General features: G+C 46.4%; 1 protein-coding gene across 1 annotated transcript in view; it reads left to right on the top strand.

The window, feature by feature from the left end:
- The first annotated feature begins 387 nt into the window (after positions 1 to 387).
- Positions 388 to 24,876, top strand: part of LOC139361439 (uncharacterized) — a 50,472-nt gene continuing 25,983 nt past the window's right edge. Inside the window, exons 1-2 of the mRNA XM_071090045.1 lie at positions 388 to 596; positions 666 to 1,060. Of these exons, the coding sequence (XP_070946146.1) occupies positions 388 to 596; positions 666 to 1,060 (604 nt within the window). The remainder of the gene's footprint in view (positions 597 to 665; positions 1,061 to 24,876) is intronic.

Genomic DNA, 24,876 nt, shown 5'->3' with positions numbered 1-24,876 from the left:
CGGCGGCCCCGCCCCGGGGCTCCATTGTTGAGGCTGCGGCGGCTCTGTCGGCTGCTCAGCTGCGCTCCAGTCGGCCCAGGCGCCGCGGCGAGGAGCTAGCGCTGCGAGGCGGCGGCTTGAGGTGAGACGGCGGGACGGGCGACGGGGTCTCCGGACCGGGCGGGGGTCTCTGCCCCGGGCGTGGCGGCTCCAAGCTGGGCTCCGCAGGGTCCGAGGTCGGGATCCGGGGTCCTTGCGCCTGGGCTTTGTCTCGGGCTCGGGTGGCACCGGGGGCTTCGCGCCTGCTGCGATACCGGGTGGGCCCGCGCGGGGGTCCTGGTCGCCCTGCGGGTGGGGGCCGGTCCCTACTGCTCCTCGGCTCCCCGCGTCTGTCGCGGAGGGGGCTGCATGGACCCGGGCGCTGGCTTCTGCCCGGTCCCCCGCGGCGTGGCTGGTCCCCGCGTACGGCAGAGGGGGCCCTGCGAGGTCCCACTCGTGGGGCGGGGCCGGGTCACCGCGAGTGGGAGACTCCGCCGCCCTCCCTGCCCTCCCTGGCAGCGAGACTGCTTCGCCAGACTCACCGAGGGGACTGCGCGAACCTTCGGACGAGGGAGTCCGTGACTCAGGGTGGGGGCTCTTTCCCGGCCCCGCATGACGGCTTCCTGAGTGTTTTGTCACCTATATAGGTGGCTGCGTGGACCCGCGCGCGTGGGTCCTGGCCGCCCTGCTAGTGGGGCTGCGCGCCGCTCCGTGGCTCGTCTGGGTCGACCCCGCCTGGGACGCGCGTGTAGTGGGGGTCCGTGCGCGGGGTGCGCGGTTGGTGGGGGCGCACTGCCCCCGCCCCATGGTTTATCCTCTCACTTGCCTGGCGGGAGGAAGCGAGAGGCGCGGGCCCAGAGCTGTCGCGCAGCGGCCACACAGACCGCACTGACCTCTGCCCTGGCTGGCGGGTCCCGGGGGGCGAGGGGCTGTCACCGCGCGTCCCACCGCCGCGCTTCCTGCTCTGGCCCCGGGCTAGGCTCTGATTGGAGGGAGCAGGGCCCTTCTGCCCCGCGCTTCTTGATTTCTTCCGTTAGTAATGGTAAGGAAAAAAAATCTGGAAAGCCAGATTGAACTTTGTAGCTCTCAGCGCTTGGAGAGTGGAAGAAACTCTCCCAAGAATTTGGCGGGCTGGAAAATGCGTTTCAAGCAGGAGCATCCACACCCACGGAATGAGGCCAAGGCAGTTACAGTTAGAGGTCAGATTTATGAGGGGGAGAGCCAGAGTGAGGTCCGTGGGTGGGGAGACCTGATGCTGCCCCTCAGACGTGTATTTCTCAGACACCAAAGAAAGTGGAATCACTCCTTAGTGAATGCTTTCATCAAACTTTTGAAAAACCTGTAATGTCCCAGGAAGGAAAATCGAACTGGACAGTTTTCCCCTTTTAAGAGTGTTAAACGTCCCGGAGACAAACAGCAGAAGGCTCAAGGAGTCCAAATACTCAACCTGAAGTTCTTTCTGAACAAAAGATGGTGTATAAGTAACAGGCATAGGAGACAAAACTGAACTAATGACCGCAGCTGTGGCTCCTAGCCCTGTAGCATGTCATGCAGGCCCTTTTGCCTTCTCTGCCCTCCGCTGTCCCAGACCCCAAGGCTACCGCGCACCTCCAGTCATCAGCTCCTGCCGACCCATTGCTATGAACTCTGTTTCTGTGGCTCCCTTCTCTCTGAAGTTTTGCTTGTTCTCCTGAAGTCCTGGTCTTTAAGAGCTTATGATCTGCAGGGACAGATTGGCTTTGGGTAGTACAAGTTAACGGTAGCACAGCTTGAAAAATGCTCTGATAGAGGTGCGCAGGCAGTTTGTGCATGCTGGTAAATGCGAGGTCCTTTTTCAATACCATGAATCCAACTATTCATGCTATTTTAAATCTGCAATTCTTTGACTCTCCAGAGGGTTTTTAGATTAATTTTTTTTCTATTACTTCCTAGTGTTTGTTGCATAGTTCAGAGTACTTGATTAAAACTTACCAGGTCGGCCGGGTGCGGTGGCTCACGCCTGTAATCCGAGGACTTTGGGAGGTCTAGGCAGGCGGATCACTTGAGGTCAGGAGTTCGAGACCAACCTGGCCAACATGGTGAAACCCTGTCTCTACTAAAAATACAAAAATTAGTTGGGCGTGGTGGTGGGCGCCTGTAATCGCAGCTCCTCAGGAGGCTGAGGCAGGGGAATAGCTTGAACCCAGGAGGCGGAGGTTGCAGTGAGTGAAATGGCTCCACTGCACTCCAGCCTGGGCCATAGAGTGAGACTTCCTCTCAAAACAAAAACAAAAACAATGTACTGGGTCTACCTCCGGCTCTGGAATTCTCCTGGAAGGCCTTCTCTTCTGGGCTTCATTTTTCTCACTTTTGAGGATCATAAACTACATAATTTCCAAGAATTTTTGCCCTACACCTTTAATTCTTTCAAGCAAATATAGCAGAGAAAAATTCTCTTTCCCGCAATGGTGTAAATAATGGAGGCCTTTGAAAATGCGGATTCTAAAGTGGAAGTTCTTTTTCTTCTTCCCCTTTGTTTCCTTTTAAACGAGTTTAGTTACATGAGTATATACTTTATCTCAGAGTTGAGGACAAGTATCTATGATGAAAGCTTAAGCAGCTTTTTGGCAATATCTTGCATATTCTTCACAATTGTGTTTTATGTGTAGCATCTTCCCTATATCCAGTTGGTTTGTTTTTTTTCTCATTAATGGAGTTGTTGAGCTCAGACCTTTTCAGGAGCAGTTTGTTGATCTTTTAAGTGTCATGTGAAATACGTTCCAATTTAACTTTTTTTTTTTTGGTGAGTAAAATGGGAGTAAATGGAAATTTGAGAGTGCCTTGAGTAGATGTACTTGGCTTTGTGTAATGGTTTGAAGCATAGTTTAAAATTACCACTTGTGGCCGGGTGTGGTAGCTCACACCTGTAATCCCAACACTTTGGGAGGGCAAGGCAGGCAGATCACGAGGTTAGAAGATGGAGACCATCCTGGCTAACACGGTGAAACCCCGTCTCCACTAAAAATACAAAAAATTAGCTGAATGTGGTGGCACACACCTGTAGTCTCAGCTACTCGGGAGGCTGAGGCAGGAGAATCACTTGAACCCGGGAGGTGGAGCTTGCAGTGAGCCGAGGTTGCACCACTGCACTCCGGCCTGGGTGACAGAGTGAGACTCCATCTCAAAAAAAAAAAAAAAAAAACCACTTATAAAAAATTGCATCACATGTTGAATGACCTATAAAGGAGTTACAATTCTAAGGAATATGGTAATTAATTCTTTAAAATAGTCAGGCCGGGTGCTGTGGTTTACACCTGTAATGCCAGCGCTTTAGGAGGCTAAGGTGCGAGGATCACTTGAGCCCAAGATTAGAAGCTGCAGTGAGCTGTAATCATACCACTGCACTCCTGTCTGTGTGACGGAGTGAAACCCTTTGTCTAAAAGATAAAAAGGTAAATAAATAATTTAAAAATAAAATACTAAGCTCCTTTCCAATTTATCTGTTTGGTAAGGTGGGAATTTGATGTGCTTGAGTTTCTTAAAACCATGTGTCTTTGTAGAAAGGAGACACAATTTTCTCTGCTATTCCTAGTTATTTGGATGATTATAGGGATTAAAAATAGCCATTTGGTCAAGTCTTGAGCTACTGAATTACAATTATTGCTTCACTCAGTAGGATTTTGCCTTTATTTTGATTTGCATTCTTATCTTAGTTTAGGAAAAGATCTTTGCTATATGCCCCATGCACTTTGTTCTTTTGGGGAATCTGATCTTAGGAGAGGGCTTCAAAACACGACCAGATTTTCTTTATGGTTTTCTAGATTTTATTAATGTCTTAATAAAACTTAACTAGTTAATGCTGCTTCTGTGTCAAAGTATTTTTCATTTAGAGTAGGCTTGATTTTTATATGCATTAAATGAAAGGAAGTCTCTCACGGAAGGGGACACATGGGTATGGAGAAGACAGAGGGTGTGTGTGTGTGTGTATGTATATATATATATATATATATATATATATATATATATATATATTTTTTTTTTTTTTTTTTTTTTTTTTTTGGAGACGGAGTTTTGCTCTGTTGCCCAGGCTGGAGTGCAGTGGCAGGATCTCGGCTCACTGTAAGCTCCGCCACCTGGGTTCACTCCATTCTCCTACCGCAGCCTGCCACCATGCCCGGCTAATTTTTTGTATTTTTAGTAGAAACAGGATTTCACTGTGCTAGGCAGGATGGTCTCCAACTCCTGACTTCGTGATCTGCCCGCCTCGGCCTTCCAGAGTGCTGGGGATTACAGGTGTGAGCCACTGCGCCTGGCCGACAGAGGATGTATTTTTGAGCTCTACATTTCAGAGTTCTTTTCTCTAGCCCTGGCCTGGGTCCCAAACAGGGAACTTAATTCACTCTATCACTGAAGTATACTCTTGCTTTGATGCCATTGGTATGTTGTCCTAGAGATTTGCTGTGGCTTCTAGGAGTGTTTCAGAGTTAAGAACTAATGCAACCTCTCTTTTGTCAGTTTGAGTCTATAAACCATCTTGTTTCCTTTAGCGTTATCTCCCTGGAACTGGAAGGTCAGAGATGAAGTTTTCTTAGATTATAAGTCTCAGTCTTTGCTATCTACCTTCGTCTGTCTCCCATGTCACCTGCTGTTTTTTTTTCCCCCTGTTTTTCATTTTAATGTTTTTATTGGATAGGTGTCTATTATTGCAGCCTACTTCAAAACATCTTTGGATATTGACAGGATATAAGTATGAATAATATGTAAAAGATAACTTATTCTAGTTCTTTTGAGCAGAGGATTTGGTTTCGATATGTGGCCCTATTAAAGCTTTTGTTAAGTCCAAGTACTTTCTGAACTTCAGTTCCCTTACCTGTAAAATGGAGTTAGTTGTTAGTAATACCTGTTCTGCCTAACTCAGGAGATTGTTTTGAGGATCAAACGAAATTATGAATGTAATGGAATTTTGTAAATTTTAAATGAAATATTGTATTACCTAAGATTTTTTTTTTAAACGACGTATTAAGAATGGAATGAATCTGGGTTTTCCTTTGAAATCCCAAATGTTTAATGTACAGAGAAGTTTTAATGTGTCTGTTGGGGAGCTTCATTAGGATTGTTTTCTATCTTTAATTGGCCAGTATTGTTTTATATGTTAGCATTTTTGGGGAACATCAAAATTTGTGTTTCAGTTATCATTAATATTTTACAAAGTTATTGAATGTGCATGATTTAGCCTTTAACAATCTCTTCAATTATTTACATTCCCATGTAAAAAATGCAGTAATGAACGTCCATGTAAATAACATTTCCATGGTTCAGTGAAGCATAATTTCTTGACATCTCAGTTTCTAAGTGCCCTGTGTTGAGGTTGGGAAAGCTAAAGGGCAGTCAGAGGTCAAGGTCAGCAAAGCGTCACCTTTGACGTTTGAAATCCAGCAGCAGGTATCACAGTGAACCCCATTCCAGCATCCAGGAAGTTTCTCTGCCCTGCCTCTCCTCCAGCCACCTCAGAATCTGTGTCTGCGGTGTTGGTCCTGCTTTCCTGTCTCTCCTCTGCCTTTTCTTTCTCTTCACCAACTTCTACCGAGTGCCTCTGATGTCTCAGACAGTGGCAGTAGGAGTACAAAGGCTAATAAACCCGGCCCTGGTCCTCAAAGAATTTATGTTTTCTGTGCAGATATTAAGTGACACTGCCATATATAGTGTTGACAAACATTGATACAGATTTCCTGTGAAGTGCAGAAGCACCATCCTAGAAGCAGAGATGCAGAGGCAACACTGGTGACTCACATGGAGAGCTGGAGTTCTTGGTCTAGTGGGATAAACTGACCTGGACATCATTTCAGTGCAGCGGAGTGAGTGCTGGGATGGGCTCCCTTGGGGCATCTGGGGCTGGGTTTGTCTGGTGTTTAGTCTCCTGCCTGGTACTTAGAGTTTATCAGTAAGATGAGTGTTGGGAGGCTTCTAAGTGAAAAGAAAGGCAATCACTTACCTGAAACCTAAAATTTGTAGGTATTCTGGGCCATTTATAATTCACTGAATCTGTTTTGTCAGAACAAGTCTATCATTTATTGTTTTGGATGGAGTGTGGCCAGCCCTGCCTTGCGATGTAAGGAAATCAGGAAACGCTTGTCAGGTGTCAACACTGTGCCAGACACTCTTCTAGGGGTTTCCACGTGAATCACTGTATTCATTTCTGTTGCTGCTTTACCACATTTCCACAAATTTAGTGACTTAAAACAATTGAAATTGTATCATCTCACAGTTCTATGGGGCAGAAGGCTGACGTGGATGTGACTGGGCAAAAATCACCATGTGGGCTGGGCTGCATTCCTCACTGGAGAATTGTTTCCAAGTGCTTTTGGCCAAATATAGTTCCCTGTGGTTGCAGGACTGAGGTGTCTGTTCCCTTGCTCTCCATCTGTTGGGAGCTGCCCTCAGCTCCTGAGGCCTCTATCTGGTCTTTGCACGTAATCCCATCAGCTCAAGACTAGGTAGGCCAGGGACCTGGTCAGGCTCTCCAGTTCCCCTGTGTGCATTTCTCTTCTTGCACTCGGAGAAAGTTCTATTCCCTATTTTAAAATATTTTTTTGAGATGGAATCTCGCACTGTTGCCCAGGCTGGAGTGCAGTAGCGTGATCTCAGCTCACTGCAACCTCTACCTCCCGAGTTCAAGTGATTCTCCTGCTTCAGCCTCCTGAGTAGCTGGGACTACAGTTGCCCGCGACGACACCCGACTAATTTTTGTATTTTTAGTAGAGATGGGTTTCACCATTTTAGCCAGGATGGTCTCCATCTCTTGATCTCGTGATCCGCCTGCCTTAGCCTTCCAAAGTGTGGAGATTACAGGTGTGAGCCACTGCGCCTGGCCAGTTCTATGCTCTTAGAGGCTCATGGGATTAGATTGGACCTCCCTGGATAGCCCAGGATACTCTTCCTAAGGCCTGTGGCAAAGCCCTTTTGCTGCACGACATAGTCACAGGTCTCGGGGGCTGGAATCTCCCACCACAGTTACTGATCCACTTACTACAGCAGCCTGGGAGGTGCTTTTTGTTGCCTCTGGTTAACAGATATCTTTTGTTTGTTTGTTTGTTTTGCAAATTGGCAGGAACATGAAGATCCTTTTTTTTTTTTTTTTTTTTTTTGAGACGGAGTCTCATTCTCTTGCCCGGGCTGAAGTGCAGTGGTGCAGTCTTGGCTCACCACAACTTCCACCTCCCAGGTTCAAGCAGTTCTCCTGCCTCAGCCTCCTGAGTAGCTGGAACCACAGGCACGTACCACCAAGCCTGGCTAATTTTTGTATTTTTAGTACAGACGGGGTTTCAGTATGTTGGCCAGGCTGGTCACAAACTCCTGACCTCGTGATCCGCCCGCCTTGGCCTCCCAAAGTGCTGGGATTACAGGCGTGAGCAACCACACCCAGCCATGAAGATCCTTCTTAAATGAAAAAACCGTTCCTCTGACGTGATGTGAGGTTGTTGGTGAGACTGATAGCAGTGGAGACAGGTCCATCAGAAATGAAGCTAAACTTTGTTTTCTGGAGTATTTTGATAGCCTGCCCTGATCATGTAAGTTTTGCTAAGAAGTCATTAGAGTAATTCCTCTACTGGAAGAAACACCATATGGGGAATTTGGGGCCTTCCCTTTTCAAGTTTTACACAAAGGACTCTTCATGGGCGAAAAGTACATGATTCCAGGTCCATTTCTAGAATGGAAACAGCTGCATCAACCCAACAGCGATTCACATTCCTGAGTTTGAGAGAATCTGATTGTTTCAAGGCTGAAGCCAAAAGCCCAATAAACAATGTTTGTACCTTTATTCGTAGTTAGGAATTAGGTGCATCCTGTGGTCAAGCAAACAACTGATGGTGGTCACCAAGTAGTTTAAAACCAAGTAGGACCTCATTTTATCATGTGGGTGTTGTTGATTTTCTTAACTAAGTTTTTATTTTCCTGTGCAATAAATTACAAACTCTGACTTGAAATGCATTTCCTTTAATAAACCAGAATCTAGGGCCGGGCGCGGTGGCTCACGCCTGTAATCCCAGACTTTGGGAGACCAAGGAGGGTGGATCACGAGGTCAGGAGATTGAGACCATCCTGGCTGTGGTGAAACCCTGCCTCTACTAAAAATACAAAAAATTAGCCAGGCATGGTGGCGGGCACCTGTAGTCCCAGGTACTCGGGAGGCTGAGGCAAGAGAATGGCGTGAACCTGGGAGGCAGACCTTGCAGTGAGCGGAGATCACGCCACTGCACTCCAGCCTGAATGACAAAGCAAGACTGTCTCAAAAAAAAAAGAAAAAAAGAAAAAAAAAAAAGAAACCAGAATGTATAATCCTAAGGTTTTTAACCTGGCTTTCAGGACTTTGTGAAGTCCCCAAAATCCTGTGCAACAATTTTGTGTATCTGCATCCATGTGTGTTTATGGGGAGATGATTTATAGTTCTCCATACTTTTTCAAAGTGGTTGGATTCCAAAAAATTTTAGAATACACCACTTTGGCCTAGTGTAGTGGCTCACACCTGTAATCCCAGAACTTAGGGAGGCTGAGGCAGTAGGATCCACTGAGGTCAGCAATTTAAGACCAGCAACATAGCGAGACCTCCACCTCTACCAAAAAAAAAAAAAAGAGAAAGAATGCTGGGCATGGTGGTGCACACCTGTGGTTCTAGCTGCTCGAGAGGTCGATCACCTGATCCCAATAATTTGAGGCTGTAGTAAGTTAGAATTATACCACCGCACTCCAGCCCGGGCAACAGAGCAAGACCCTCTCTCAAACAAAAACAAAAACAAAAAACCATATCTCTTAATATACTATTGTTGTTGGTCAAGTATCAGATTTTGTTTAAAAACTAAATACTCTTTTTTTTTTTTTTGAGATGGAGTCTCGCTCTGTCGCCCAGGCTGGAGTGCAGTGGCATAGTCTCAGCTCACTGCAAGCTCCGCCTCCTGGGTTCACACCATTCTCCTGCCTCAACCTCCTGAGTAGCTGGGACTACAGGCGCCTGCCACCACGCCTGGCTAGTATTTTGTATTTTTAATAGAGACGGGGTTTCACCGTGTTAGCCAGGATGGTCTCGATCTCCTGACCTCGTGATCCGCCCACCTTGGCTTCCCAAAGTGCTGGGATTACAGGTAAATACTCACTTTTAGCAAAGTTGTACAGGCCTACAGCTCTAAGAGTCAGAAATTAACAAGGCTTAGGACAAAACCCAGCAATCCCCCACCTTACCTTTCTCCACTCTGATCCCTGCTCCTTGGAGGTTACTGTGTTTATGTTTTAGCTCGTTCTTCTAGATTGTGTGAAAGACAGGGAGGTGTCCTACTATGGAAGACAAGGATTCAGGCTGCTTACCTTCCCCGCTCCTCCTGTTGCCCACGTTTTTCTCCCCCATCCTCTCAGTATAATTATTGTGATAGTGAGGCCAGGCACGGTGGCTCGTGACTTATCCCAGATTTTTGGGAGGCCGAGGTGGGCAGATCACTTGAGGCCAGGAGTTGAAGGCCAGCCTGGCCAACACAGTGAAACCCCGTCTCTACTAAAAAATACAAAAATTAGTCAGTTGTAGTGTTGCACACCTGTAGTTCCAGCTACTCAGGAGGATGAGGCACAAGAATTGCTTGAACCTGAGAGGTGGAGGTTGCAGTGAGCTGAGATCGCACCATAAGCTGAGATTGCACCACTGCACTCCAACCTGGGCAACAGAGGTAGATTCTGTCTCAAAAAAATTATTTTGATAGTGCGATACATAGTATAATAGTGTATATATTTAGTATTCTTCCTGGTTTTTGGCCCACAGCTTCTAAAACCCTTGTAATTTCCTGAGTGATAGGAACATCATTGGTTATAATATTTGGTCTTAGGTTTCAATCCCTGACACAAGAGCTTCTAAGACTTTGGGAATCTCTGGGGTGATAGGAGTGTCTTTTGTATGATAATGAGATGACAGGGGGCTTCGGCCCCTAGACAGGTTCAGGATCAGGGCTGGTTGCCAGAAAGATGAGTCATGATTATAGAGTTGGACATGTCAGCCCCACACCTACCTCCGGGAGGGGAGACGAGACAGGCTGGAGATTGAGCTAGTCATGGGTAGCCAGTGACTTAATCATGTTGATGTTATTAAAACTCCATAAAACCCTCTAAATACTGGGTTTGGGGAGCTTCTGGTTTGGTGAACTCATTTGGTGCTGGGGAGGTGGCACTTCCAGGGACGGCATGGGAGCCCCGACCTCTCTGCCCCGTGGTGTGCCCTGTGCCTCTCTTGCATTTGGCTGTTCCCGTGTTCTCTTCTTTGTAATAAACCAATAAGAGTAAGTAAGTGCCAAGCACTTTGCGTCTGTCACCTCTCTTACTTTTTCAGCAACACTGTGTGGCAGATAATGTCCTCATTTTGCCGGTGACAAAATGAGACTGATGCATTGAGTAACTTGCTCAAGGTCACATAATAAGCGGAATTCAAGCTCTGACTCCGAAGCCTGTGCTTTTTTTTTTTTTTTTTTTTGAGACAGAGTCTCGCTCTGTCGCCCAGGCTGGAGTGCAGTGGCCGGATCTCAGCTCACTGCAAGCTCCACCTCCCGGGTTTACACCATTCTCCTGCCTCAGCCTCCCAAGTAGCTGGGACTACAGGCATCCGCCACCTCGCCCGGCTAGATTTTTGTATTTTTTAGTAGAGACGGGGTTTCACCGTGTTAGCCAGGATGATCTCGATCTCCTGACCTCGTGATCCCCCCGTCTCGGCCTCCCAAAGTGCTGGGATTACAGGCTTGAGCCACCGCGCCCGGCCCGAAGCCTGTGCTTTTAACGAGCATGCTGCATACGTGGCCTCTTTATTTGTTAGGAGTTTCGGTGTCTCTAGGGCCTGACACCAAGTTGACCATTGTGGCCTAGAGCTGTTATAAGGGAGCTTTTAGCGGCCCTGCTGAGAACAGAGCCAGCACCTCCGGATTGGCAGGGCAGGGGCTGTTCCTGCTGGGAGCTGCAGGTCACTCCCTGTAGCCCTTGGCTGATCTTGCTCATCCACTCCCTCCCTCATTCAGTAGTTCCTGAGTGCCGCCTGTGTGGAGAAGAAGGCAGCCTTGCAGCCCAGGTGGGGCCTGCAGGTACACAAAGGGAGAGGCAGCTGTGCACTGAGCTGGCTGTAGGCTGGGACAGCGTGGCTCCAGAGGTGGTGATAGAATGCTCTGGGACTGCAGAGGGAACACATGCTTGTGAAAGGGAGGAAGGGGCAGTCAAGTACTGCCTCCGCAGAGGAGGTGTACTTGAGTTGGACTTTGAGGGAGGAGTTGGATTTCCACAGTGGAACCGAGCAGCTGAGGCTTTCTCAGCAGCTGAAGATTACAGCCAGCCAGCCTCAAATGTTCAGTTTTTCCTGAATTCCCTTTTTTTAAGAGAGTGCAGTAAGTTTTCAACAGAGATAAAGCAGTCACCTCCATGTCATTCATGTTCTGCAAATCCTACGTGTAGTTTTTGATGCTTAGCAGATGGGGGCAGCCTGGGCCATAAGAGAAGAGCCTGTGTGTCCACTTGTTTGGACATCAGTCAGGTGTGGCACAGGGCAGTGATCACTGTCTTTCCCTGAGGAACTCAGTTGTACTTTTATGTGGAGAGGACAAAGAAAGCTGTTGTACAGGGGGCAGGAGACATTTCACCTGCAAAGCAAGGCACAAAATACATAGTCTGTGCCCTGTATGAGAAACCTAGCAGAACTGTGTGCTGATTCCCACCCCTGCCTCCCCTTCTGAGAGCGAACCGTCCATTGTACCATGGTGGAAGGCATTTCTGAAGCCTCTGCAATCGGAGTGATCTGTTACTTGCCCATTGAGCCTTAGGGGCAGCAACCAGATGGTGTGGCTGAAACACAGGCCTTGGCCAGACGTGGTTGGTCATGTTGGTTCTGCCACTGATTGTGAATTACAAAACCTTGGAGAAGTCATTGTCTTTGTCTGTGCCTCTCATGTAAGATGGGGAACACTGTGGCCATTGCAGAAAAGCAGATAGGTGGAGCGAGTATGGAGTGCTTTGTGTGTGTCATACGGTGAATGAAATGGCACTGATTGACATTATTGATAGTAATAACAGGTTTAATTCAGGAATAAAATTGGTAAAGTAGGCCAGGTGCGGTGATTTACGCCTGTATTCCCAGCACTTTGGGAGGCCAAGGCGGGCGGATCATGAGGTCAGGAGTTTGAGACCAGCCTGGCCAATGTGATGAAACCCCATCTTTACTAAAAATACAAAAATTAGCTGGGTGTGGTGGTAGTCCTGGGTGTGCCTGTAGTCCCAGCTACTTGAGAGGCTGAAGCAGGAGAATCGTTTGAACCCGGGAGGTGGAGGTTACAGTGAGCCGAGATGGTGTCACTGCACTCCAGCCTGGGCTAGAGAGTGAAACTCCATCTCAAAAAAAAAAAGCCTGGTAAAGTATTTTACCCAGCCTAGGTACATGTGGTAGAGCTGAATGAAAGCTTAGAAAAAGATGACTTGAGAACTAGCCCAGCAGAGGAATCAGGTGGGATGTGTTGTTACTGAGTAAGTGAAATTTGCACCTGCTTTCTCCCAGGCCTCGCTGAGTTGTGTACAACAGAGAGCTCAGGTGTTGGGGGCAGTTGACCGGTTGAAGAATGCATTGCTATTATGTGAGGAACATTGGGCTTTGAAAAAGCAGAACTGGATCCACGTTCTTGCCTGGTAACTCTAACTATCATCTAGTTTGTAAAGGGGTATACAGTTCACTGAAAAATTCTTATGACAGTGGAGAAAGGATTGGGGCATCTGCATTGGTGTGTGTAATATAGGTCATATGAAAGAGCATTTAGGCTGGAGGGAGACTTTTCATCTCTATAACTTTACTTTCACAGGACAATTCCATCATGATTTGAAGATTTTTGAGTCAAAACTACATTGTTCTGCTATGTGTTTGGGGGCAAATTTATACATACAATTTGCTTAAATATTTCAGATGATACAAGAATATATGTGTAGCATAAAAAGCTGAAACTTGCATTTCCCCTTCTCTAGAAGTAACCATTGTGAATAGTTAAGTCTGTATTCCGCTATTTTGTGTATTATAAATACACTGTGAATATATGAGTCTATATATACATATATGTTACAGAAACACATTTGTAGAGATGGAATATTGCTGTGTTGCCCATGCTAGTCTCAAACTCCTGGGCTCAAGTGATCCTCTCGCCTCAGCCTCCCAAAGTTTTGGAATTACAGGCGTGAGCCACCGCGCCTGGCCTGGATGAGTATATTTACTAATTGCTAAGTTACTCTGTTCATTACGTGTCTATTGAACTCCCCCATGTGCCAAGCATTGTTCTGAATACCTTATATGCACCAATTCACTTAATTTTTAGAGCAGCTCTATTATTGTGGCCCTTTTAGAGTGAGGAAACTGAACCACAGAGAGGCTGGGGACGTTGTCTAACATCACACAGCCAGTGCTGTTGGAATTGAGGTTGGAACCCAGACAGCTGGCTTCAGATCTCTTAGCTGTTATCATAGATGGCACACCCAAACCTTAGGGCCGCCTCCCAAGGCTTGCCTGAGCTCTGCCTGAGCTCTGCGAGAGCCGTGTATGTGAGGTTTCTTTCCTCTTTAAGAACACAAGTCTTGGAATTGTCCCAGACCATGGTAGGACCTCTTGAGGACCAAAACACAGGGATTCTTCAAGCCTGCCCCAAGGCCAGATCTCTGATTTAGCTACTTGGAAGGCAGACGTGGAAGAGAGTAATTTTGCCAGAACAAAAAGTCAGGATGGCTGGGCTGACTCGGCCAGATGTGGTGGCTCATGCCTGTAATCCCAGCACTTTGGGAGGCCGAGGCAGGTGGATCACCTGAGGTCGGGAGTTCGAGAGCAGCCTGGCCAACAAGTTGAAACTCCATCTCTACTAAAAATATAAAAATTAGCTGGGCGTGGTGCTGGGCGCCTGTAACCCCAGCTACCAGGGAGGCTGAGGCAGGAGAATTGTTTGAACCCGGGAGGCAGAGGTGGCAGTGAGCTAAGATTGCACCACTGCAGTGCAGATTGGGTGACAGAGTGAGACTCCATCTCAAAAAAAAAAAAGAGGGAAGGGGAATGGCTGGGCTGTCTCATCCTGGGGAAGAGGCCCTACAGCAGCCGTAGGACCTTGGCCACTTGGTTGGAAAAGAAGGAAGGAAAAGCTTCACCCATGGCGGTGACCTGGACTGCAGAAACCACACTAAACAGTCCACGTCCTGGAGCCTGGCCACCCCATTTGCTTCTCTTCTCCTTGGGTAGAGGGTGTGGGGAGCTTTCTAGAGGCTGAGCAGTGCAGCTTCTAACCAGGGTAGGCATTTGTCTGTCCCTGGGAATACAGACAGCATTCTCATAAGCAGCCCAAATACTCCTGAACAGCTTTTTGTAGGGTGGGGCGGAGGGGGGCAGAGGGTCATTTTGACTCATAGGTACCTTTTCCACTTTCACGGCTGATAACTGTGTTACAGATTAAAGTTTCGTTTTTGATACTGAAGAGGGCTTAAGAGAGTGAGCTATTATGGCACATCTAAGTCTGCTAAAATAGAACCGCGGGGTAGTGTAGGAAAATCTCTTCTAAATTATGGATCATGTATGGTGAACGTTAGAAGCCATGTGTACCTAAGTTGACAAATCAAAACATGGCTTGTCTTTGGGTGACCCAGGTAAGTCTGGATGCCACTGCGCCTTGTGTGAACACAGGATGCTGAGGTGTAGGGATCAACAGGCTTTTTCTGGACATCTTGCGCTTCTCCCTTGGGGTAAAGTGGGGCGGCAGTAGGAGCGCACAGCTGTTGGGCCCCTAATATTTGTCAGCTGTTTTACATGTGGGATTCCATTTAATGCAATCTTAGAGGTAAAATTATTTTATTGAAGATGAAGATAGAGGCTTAGAGAAGTTAAGAAAATTGTTAAAGTTCACGTCATTTTTTTTTTTTTTTTTTTTTTTTTAGACAGAGTTTTGCTCTTCTTGTCTAGGCTGGAATGCAATGGCATGATCTTGGCTCACCACAACCTCTGCTTCCCAAGTTCCAGTGATTCTCCTGCCTCAGCCTCCCGAGTTGCTGGGATGACAGGCATGAGCCACCACACCAGGCTGATTTCATATTTTTAGTAGGGACGGGATTTTTCCATGTTGGTTAGGCTGGTCTTGAACTCTCAACCTTGGGTGATCCGCCCAACTCGGCCTCCCAAAGTGCTGGGATTACAGGTGTGAGCCACCACGCCTGGCCAAGGCCATGTAATTTGTTAAGTGGAAAGATGAAGTACTTGATGAACTCAGAAGTTTGACTTCAAGACCCTTGATCTTTCCATAACACGTGGTTCCTTCCCTGGTTGGTGGGGAGTGACTGAAGAACTCAAGGAAGCTGTGTTTTGTGGAAAGAAGACCTGAGGGGTGTATGGTCTTTCCAGGCTTGGAATTGCCATGCTGGGCTTCTGAATTGTGTAGCTGGGCCATATAGAGAGAAGCCCCTCATTTAAGACTGATTATTTGGGGAAAATAAAGGAAGGCCGCCCACATGAGACAGGCAGAGATGACTTTCTCAGAGCTGCTGTGGCAAGGGAGTCGGCACCATCACTTGCGTGTGACAGAGACTGACATGCAAGTGAGTGGCAGATGAGGAGTGGGGAAGCTTCAGGATGGAAAAGAACGGCTCTCAGTGGAGGCTGTTGTGGGGGCTGGAGGCGGCTGTGCAGAAGTGGGGTGTCCTATGTGATTCGTTAGGGGCGTATTTGGCTTTCTTTGAATTATCCTAAATGGAAATAGGGGCCAAAATTAGGGTGGATGTCAGTTTTGAGTCAAGTCCTGGCCACGTGGGTCAGAATCATGGTTTAGTTTCTGGGTTGTGGAGAGAGAGCAGTTCGGCTTCCTGTCTGATGTGCTAGCCTGGCTGGCCTCCTGGCTGTTTACTGTAGATAGGGGATTGGTTTCCTGGGTGGGCAGCTACAGGTTGTGGTCTGAGTTCTGTCTTTATACATATGATCAGGCATGTTCTGTTTGTATATTCAGTCCCTCATTTTTCTTGTCAGTAAAAATATCAAATGACAAATTGGATACATTGGGAACTTTTTAGATGTCTGTGTCCCCTGGAGGAAGTTTTCACGTTCACATTTAATCAGAATGAATATAAACAATTGGGCCATTTATCTTGAAGTTGTAAAATAGGAAATCTTCAACAATACTACCTCAGCGCCATTGCCTGTCTGTCCATCGTTAGGGAATGTGTTTTTATCCCCCGCCGGCTCATCGTCCACCAGTTTGTGGTTGATCCACTTCTCTATACGTCTTGTCTTTTGTGCATCTCATTGTTTGCTAGTGTTAGCTTTCCCCTTGGTCGGTGTAGTTTATTTGTGTAGCCTCTGTTGGTAGGAAGCTATTTGTGGAATTTGTGAATGGAAGGGACCTTGGAGGTCTGCTAGGTCAGCCCAGTGATTTTCAAGATAAACGGAAATACAGGGAAATGTTCCAGCTTCTTTGGTGGCAAAACCAAGAATAGAAAGCAGTGTTCTTTGTGCCACAATGTCATTGGAAGACAACTCAAGGTGGCCCTAAAATGCAGAGTAACTAACTTTCATTTATCTCTGCTTCTGACTCTTGTTATCAGACATTTTAAATTGACCTTAATGTGTTCGCAGAAATATGAAAAGTTCTGACTTGTTTACATATAAGGTACTTTGTCGCCTACTCATTTGGTTGTTTTTTTCAACAGGATTGAAAAGACATTGTTATAAACCGAATGTTTATGTCCCCTCCAGATTCTTGTACTGGAGCCCTAACTGCCAGTGTGATGGTATTAGGGGATAGGACCTTTGAGAGGTGATTAGGGTTAGATGAGGTCATGAGCGTGGGCCCTGGTCTGACAGGATTAGTGCCCTTAGAAGTAGAGAAACCAGGCCGGGTGTGGTGGCTCACACCTGTAATCTCAGCACTTTGGGAGGCCGAGGTGGGCAGATCACGACATCAGGAGATTGAGACCATCCTGAAACCGTTTCTACTAAAAATACAAAAATTAGTTGGGTGTGGTGGCACGTGCCTGTAATCCCAGCTACTCGGGAGGCTGAGTCAGGAGAGTTGCTTGAACCAGGGTGTCGGAAGTTGCAGTGAGCTGAGATTGTGTCACTGCACTCCAGCCTGGTGACAGAGTGAGACTCTGTCTCAAAAAAAAAAGAGAAAGCAGAGAGCCCCCACTGCCCTGGTGTGAGGAAACAAGAAGAAAGGTGGCTATCTGCAAGCCAGGAAGAGGTCCCTTTCCCAGAACTGAGTTGGCCGACACCTTGATCTTGAACTTCCAGCCTCCAGAGCTGGGAGAAATAAACTAATGTTTAAACCACACAGTTTTTACATTTTTTTATGGTATTTGCCTATAGTATTTTTATGGTGTTTTTTATGGTATTTGCCTATAGTATTATGGCCATCTGATTTGACTGATACAGAGATGGTTCCAGAATACTGTAGCCTGTATCTAAGTTGGTGATGCCATGAAAATAAATGTGGTAGTTTATTCCTTTATATAAAGATAGCGCTGTGAGCCAAGGGCCTTTGCTCATGTCTTAGTTGAGTCTTGTCTTCTTATAATAGCTTCCTAATTTCTCTTTTCCCCCTCTAATTTATATTATATATCTGGATTAAATCATATATGGTATGATTTTATACTTTATGTCTATACAAACTTTTAGTGATTTTATTTCATTTTATTTTTGAGACATGCCCTTGCTCTGTTGCTCAGGCTGGAATGCAGCAACAGAATCACAGCTCACGGTAACCCTAAATTCCTGGGCTCAAGTGATCCTCCCGCCTCAGCCTCCTGAGTAGCTGGGATTACAGGTGTGCTATCCTGCCTAGCTAATGTTTAAATTTTTTGTAAGGACAGAGTCTTGCTGTGTTGTCGAGAGTGGTTTCAAACTCCTGTCCTCAAGCAGTCTTCTCACCTCAGCCTCTCAAAGCACTGGATTACAGGCATGAGCCTCCACACCCACCCCAGTGATTTTTTGTTGTTAAGATCAAGGATGGGTTCCCTGGCTTGGCATTCAAGGCTCATGATCTGGGCGTGATATGCAAGTTGGGTTTCAGTGTTTCCGTTCCCGCCATCAGCCTTGCATTCTAACTTGTTGCCTAAGCCCTGTTCTGAAGCCCAGCCTGAGAGCTGCATTTAGAATTTATACCTTCTCATCTCTTCATCTTCTTTGCCTATGTTCTTATCTCCATCTGGGACATCGTCTTCACCTGTGTTCTTATTTCCGTCTGGGACATCGTCTTTACCTGTGTTCTTATTTCCGTCTGGGACATCGTCTTTACCTGTGTTCTTATTTCCGTCTGGGACATCGTCTTTACCTGTGTTCTTATTTCCGTCTGGGACATCGTCTTTGCCTGTGTTCTTATCTCCACCTGGGACATCGTCTTCGCCTATGTTCTTATCTCCATCTGGGACATCATCTCCACACTTCTGCCTCTTTAAATCTTCTCCATCCTTCAAGACTTGAAATACTCACTTCCTTTACATGATCCCCGCTCTGACATCCAAGCTAGAATTAATCTTTCTTCCTTTGAACTCTGATAGTGATTAATGTTTTTCATACTTTATGCAGCAGTCCTGTGTGTTAGATATTATTTCCCCAGTTTTTCATAGTTACTCTGAAAATATTTACTGTAGTCATATATTTTGAGTATGTAATATGAGCGACATTCAAAAGGTCCTGGAGAGTGAAAGGCAGTCCTACTCCCATCACTGCTCTGTGACCACTGTTGCCAGTTTTGTTTGTTTGCTTGTTTGTTTTTCCAAGATGGAGTCTTGCTCTGTCACCAGGCTGGCGTGATCTCAGCTCACTGCAACCTCTACCTCCTGGGTTCAAGCGATTCTCCTGCCTCAACCTCCTGAGTAGCTGGGATACGGGCACACGCCACCATGCCCAGATTATTTTTGTATTTTTAGTAGAGACAGGGTTTCACCGTGTTGGCCAGGATGGTCTGGATATCTTGGCCTCTTGATCCACCTGCCTCAGCCTCTCAAGGTGCTGGGATTACATGTGTGAGCGACTGCACCCAGCCTATGTATCTTCTTTTTAAAACACAGGTGTTGGCATAAGATAAACAGTGTTCTCCACCAGTTCCCCACTGGTAAATATTTAGGTTATTCCCAACCGTTTGGATTAATCAATGCTGAGTTGTACATAATTCTTGCATATTTGCATCAATATATTCATAGGATGCATTGCTAGGAATGGAATTGTGGGATCCAGGGTTCTGCACATTTTAAATGTTGATGGGTGTTGCTCAATTCCCTTCTGTTAGGGCCATACTGTTATCTCACTGTCAATGTGTAAGGGCGCCTATTTCTATTTCCTTGCCAACAGTTTCTTCTGACATCACACGCACACACATAAAAATAGTCCTTTGTTCCAAAAACATGGACATTTTACCTTTCTACTTAAAGTGTGCGCACACTGACTGAAGCTCTGTGTTGCACTGATATGTGCTGCTAGGATTGTGGCTCTGTTTTGAATTTGCTAGCCAGGCTACGGCTTTCCAGTCAGGTATTTTTTGTTTTGTTCACGTTGTTGCTGCCGTTGGGCCGGGGTAACCTGTGTGAATTTCCCTCTACTGCCCAGCCAGATTTCCTTTCCAGTGGACGGGCTTAGTGTCTCATCCGGCAGTCCTGTTTCCTGGTGATCTGGGCCAAGTGTCTCATCCGGCTGTCCTGTTTCCTGGTGATCTGGGCTTAGTGTCTCATCCGGCAGTCCTGTTTCCTGGTGATCTGGGCTTAGTGTCTTATCCGGCAGCCCTGTTTCCTGGTGATCTGGGCTGAGTGGCTCCATGAGAAGTTGCACCCATCTTCTCCAGTAGTGCGTCTTTTCACAGCAAGCAAAACATTTTCACCATGTTTCTAGCGGGACAGGCACTAGCTCTTTTCTGGACATCAGGAGACCTGGCTTTGTTCTGGTTCAAGCAACAGCTGGTGAGTTACCAAAGACAAGTCGCATCTGGCCCCTGGTCCTTTGCTTTATAAGTAGAATCACAGTCCGAGTGGGCATCACTGCCCTGGTCTCTATGCGGTGCTGAGTGTTGTGGGGATGATGGCTAAGTGTCAGGATGCATTTCCACCACTAGGGGATTATAGGCCAGCCAAAGACACAGGAGGAAAGCTAACAGCCCTGGGCAGGTACACAGAACCAGAGGAGTTTGAAAGGGTGGTTCCAAGCTCCTTGGTGTGATTGATGTGATCACAATAAACATTTTATCTCTAAGTCTTGGGTCATTGGACCAACAGAAGAGAGAGCTGGTGTTGAGTTGTAGTGAGAGGTGCGTGGTTTGTGAGCCTGCTGAGCCTGGGAATTGAGTCCCATTCCATTTTACCTTCTGTTTCCACCTTTTTCGTGCTCCTGCTTGTTTCTCCAGAAAAAAAATGCAATAAATTCCTTTCAAAAACTTTACAAAAGCCATAGATGCTTATTGAAAATAGTTCAAATGATTTGGAAGACAGAAAGATAGTGAGTGTTTTTCTCCTGTGTGTTTGGATGAATGTGTCTTTGGGGTAGTCACTATTAACACTGGGTGTATTTCCTTCCAGATCTTTTCCAGTGTACCTACAAATATACATGTACACATAGTAAAAAACAAAATAGTACCTGATAGACATTGAGTTCCCCTGCTCCCACTCCGCAGTCTACATGGACATCCTTTCAGGGTGATACGATGAGACCTGATCGACTCCTTTTGTTCGCTGGAGTGGCAGGTAATAATAGCTACAGATAACTCACCTTCAGTGGGCATTTACCATGTGACAGGGTCTGTGCTCCAGGCAGGCTACATGAAGTGGGTCTTAAGGCTTTTTACAACAATGCTATGGGTGAACACAGTAATTGTTAACATTTTGCAAATGATAGAATTGCAGTAGAGAGAAGCAAAGCTGCTTGCTCAAACTCATGGCACGATTCTTGAGAGAGAGAGAACACTTTTAAAACAATTGTTGTTATAGTCAGGTGATTTATGATCATTTCAAGAAATAGTGCATTCAGCGAATACATTTCAGGGTCTGGTACAGTCTGGGAGCTGGTCCTGAAAATGCACTGGGCTAGAGGTAAGGGAGCGGTCCGTTGGCCCTGGACCGCTAGTGCAAGGAGGGAGGTCTCGGGGAGAGGGGGTATGGAGAGGAGGTCTCTGAACAAACCTTGCAACATCCATTTCTGCTGAGTCTGGTCCGAGGTCTGGTTCTTGACATGTACACTTTTCAGAGATACTTGGTTTGATTTTTATCATGGCTCACCTGAACAGCCATGGTTTCAAACTGCCTGGAGATGTGGTCTGGAAGGCCAGTGCTATGCCCATCCTTCCCGCTCCTGCAGGAGAGGAGTCATCCTGGGACTAGAGGGCTTCGCCTGTAATCAGCTATCTCATAATAAGTGGATTTGATGCTGGTTTCACTGTGTCAGGAAATTTCCCATTTGGAAGGAAAACTGATACTTGTTTTTGGGTTTTGCTGAGGAGTCACAGGGTTTAGAGCAGGGACTGGAGGTTTGTTGAGACACACGTGAGTGCACTCAAACATCTTCCATGAAACGTAGAAATAAAGACAGTGTTCCAGAGAGGTCCCTGGCTTTGGAATATAAATATTTCTGTAACAGAATGGCACTGGATGTCTGCTGTATTTTTTTCTCTGCTATTTTGGCAAATTTTATTTGGGTGTTTGTCTCCTGTACAGAAGGTATGACATCAGTTTTTGCCACCAAGTATTTACAGCCATTGGTCCCTCCTATGTGGGTCACTTTTGTGCCGTGGTTTCTTTGGGGAAATTGTAGGTCTCCTACCCAAAGCATATTGCCCATTTCAAGGTGCTCCTGGTTTCTGAACACCTGTGTCAGTGCCTTCCCTATAGGTGAAGCCAGCGGAGAAAGTACTCCTCCCCAGGAGGTGGGGACTGGTGATTGCCTGAGTGAGGAGGCCGGGGATGAGCCCTGGACTAGAACTTGTGACTGGCTGCTTTTCCTTCCCCTCCTCTCCCTCCTATTTTGCCACCACCCCCACTTTGTAAAAATTTCTTATTAAAAATTAAGCAATTATTTTGGTTTCCTTTATTCGCTATTCCTTTCTAATCGCATGCAGAGTGAGCCTAGGACAGTGGAAAGGAAAGTTGTACTTAGCTTCAGATGATCCTACCAGTCTCGCATTGAAGGGCTTCCGCCAGGCAGCATGGTCAAGTGGCGTTGAGGTTCTCCTTTCAGTCCTCAGCATTAACCAGCAGAGGCAGGTGGTACTTATTCCTGGTTAATGTTGAGGAAGTTGAGCTCAAAGTGGCTAAGGGAACTTCCCAAAGTCACATAGGAAGTAGCAGAGTAGAACCAAACACAGATTGTCTCTGTTTTTTTTTGTTTTGTTTTTTTTGAGACGGAGTCTCGCTCTGTCGCCCAGGCCGGATCTCAGCTCACTGCAAGCTCCACCTCCCGGGTTTACGCCATTCTCCTGCCTCAGCCTCCCGAGTAGCTGGGACTACAGGCGCCCGCCACCTTGCCCGGCTAGTTTTTTTGTATTTTTTAGTAGAGACGGGGTTTCACCGGGTTAGCCAGGATGGTCTCGATCTGCTGACCTCGTGATCCGCCCGTCTCGGCCTCTCAAAATGCTGGGATCACAGGCTTGAGCCACCGCGCCCGGCCCACAGATTGTCTCTGAATCAGGCAGGTCGTCCGATTCCAAAATGGGCTCTTAATTTTTGGAGGTCAAAAAGCTGAACAGACACAGATATTTCTTTTTTTTTTTTCTTTTTGAGCTAGGGTTTTGCTATGCTGCCTAGGCTGGTCTAGGCTCAAGCTGTCCTCCTGCCTTAGCGTTCCGAGTGCTGGGCTTACAGGTTTGTGTCACCACACCCAACCGAACAGACATTTCTTGAAAGAAGACATACAAATGGCCAAAAAATATGTGAAAAAAATGTTCAGTATCACTTATAATCAGAGAAATGCAAATCAAAACCGCAGTGAGGTATCATCTCACCGATTAGGATGGGTATTATCAAAAAGACAAAAAATAACAAGTGCTGACAAGGATATGGAGACAAGGGAGCTCTTACAGGGTGTAGGGGGGTGTAAACTAGAGCAGCTGGCTGGGCACGGGGTGCACGCGGACATCCCAGCACTTTGGGAGGCCGAGATGGGCAGATCACCTGATGTCAGGAGTTTGAAACCAGCTTGGCCAACATGGTGAAACCCCGTCTCTACTAAAAACACAAAAATTATCTGGGCATGGTGGATCACACCTGTAATCCCAGCACTGTTGGGCGACTGAGGTGGGCGGATCACTTGAGGCCAGGAGTTCAAGACCAGCCTGGCCAACGTGGTGAAACCGCATCTCTACTAAAAAATACAAAAATTTGCCAGGTGCAGTAGCAGGCGCCCGTAATCCCCGATACTCAGGAGGCCGAGGCATGAGAACCACTGGAACCCGGGAGGCGGATGCTACAGTGAGCAAGCCGAGATTGCACCACTGTACTCCAGCTTGGACAACAGTGAGACTCTGTCTCAAAGAGAAAAATGAAAAAGAGTAAGAGTAAGCTAGGGCACCCACTATGGTAAACAGTATGGAAGTCCCTCAGAAAACTGTAAATGAAATTACAGTGTGATCCAGCAGTCCTACTACAGTGTAGATACCCAAAGAAAAGGAAATCAGTGTTGGAGGGGCATCCACGCCTCTGTGTTTCCTGCAGCACTGTTCACCATAGCCAAGGTATGGAATCAGCCTCGGTGTCCAACAGCAGATGATGGATAGAGAAAATGTGGTCTTTATACACAGTGGAGTACTATTCAGCCATAACACAGGATGAAGTCCTGTTATTCTTAACAATGTGGATAGAACTGGAAGATATTATGTGAAATAAGCCAGGGACAGAAAGTTACACAGCATATGTTCTCTTATGTGGAAGGCAAAAGGAGTAGATCTCATGGAAGTTGAAAGTAGACAGAGGATCCTAGAGTGTTGGAAGGGTGGGGGAAGAGGGAGATAGGGAGAAATTTGTTAAAGGATGCAAAATTATAGCTGGATAGGAGTAAGTTCTAGTGTTTTATAACATAGGACGACTATAGTTAACAAGTATATATAGTTTCAGGCTGGGCACCATGGCTCATGCATGTAATCCTAGCACTTTGGGAGGCTGAGGTGGGTGGATCACCTGAAGTCAGGAGTTTGAGAGCAGCCTGGCCAATGTGGGGAAACCCCATCTCTACTAAAAATACAAAAATTAGCCGGGCATAGTGGTGGGTGCCTGTAACCCCAGCTACCAGGGAGGCGGAGGCAGGAGAATAGCTTGAACCTGGGAAGCAGATGTTGCAGTAAGCTGAGATCACACCACTGCACTCCAGCCTGGGCAACAGAGCAAGACTTTGTCTCAAAAAAAAAATATATATATATATATATATATATATATATTTCCAGATAATTGGAGGAAGGGTATTGAACGTTACCAACACAAAGAAATGATAAATGTTTGAGATGGTGGATATGCTAATTACGCTGATCACATACATTACATGTATTATAACATCACTATGTGTACTCCATACATATGTAGAGTGCACAATTATGTGTCAATTTAAAAAGAAAAAGCTGAACTTAGATTGCAATGGCTAAGTAGCTAGCTTTTTCATATTTTTGATATAGACCCTGGACATTTATTTTAAGTAAACTACCCTTGGCTTCAGGAAATGTTTAGTATTTGAATTTTAGCCTTGCATTTTAGTATACAGAGAAGTAAAACTGTAGGCTTGCTTTAGATACAGTCACAGGGGTTTGCCGTGATGACTTTTTGTGTAATGAGGGGGAAATATACCTTAATTAATAGGCATACATGCTCATTTTTCTCCCTCGTACACATTTTTAGTTGTTGTCCAGGCATTGT

This window comes from Macaca nemestrina, chromosome 2 (genome assembly GCF_043159975.1).
Source record: "Macaca nemestrina isolate mMacNem1 chromosome 2, mMacNem.hap1, whole genome shotgun sequence".
NCBI lineage: Eukaryota > Metazoa > Chordata > Mammalia > Primates > Cercopithecidae > Macaca > Macaca nemestrina.
This window is presented reverse-complemented; position numbering and strand designations above follow the sequence as displayed.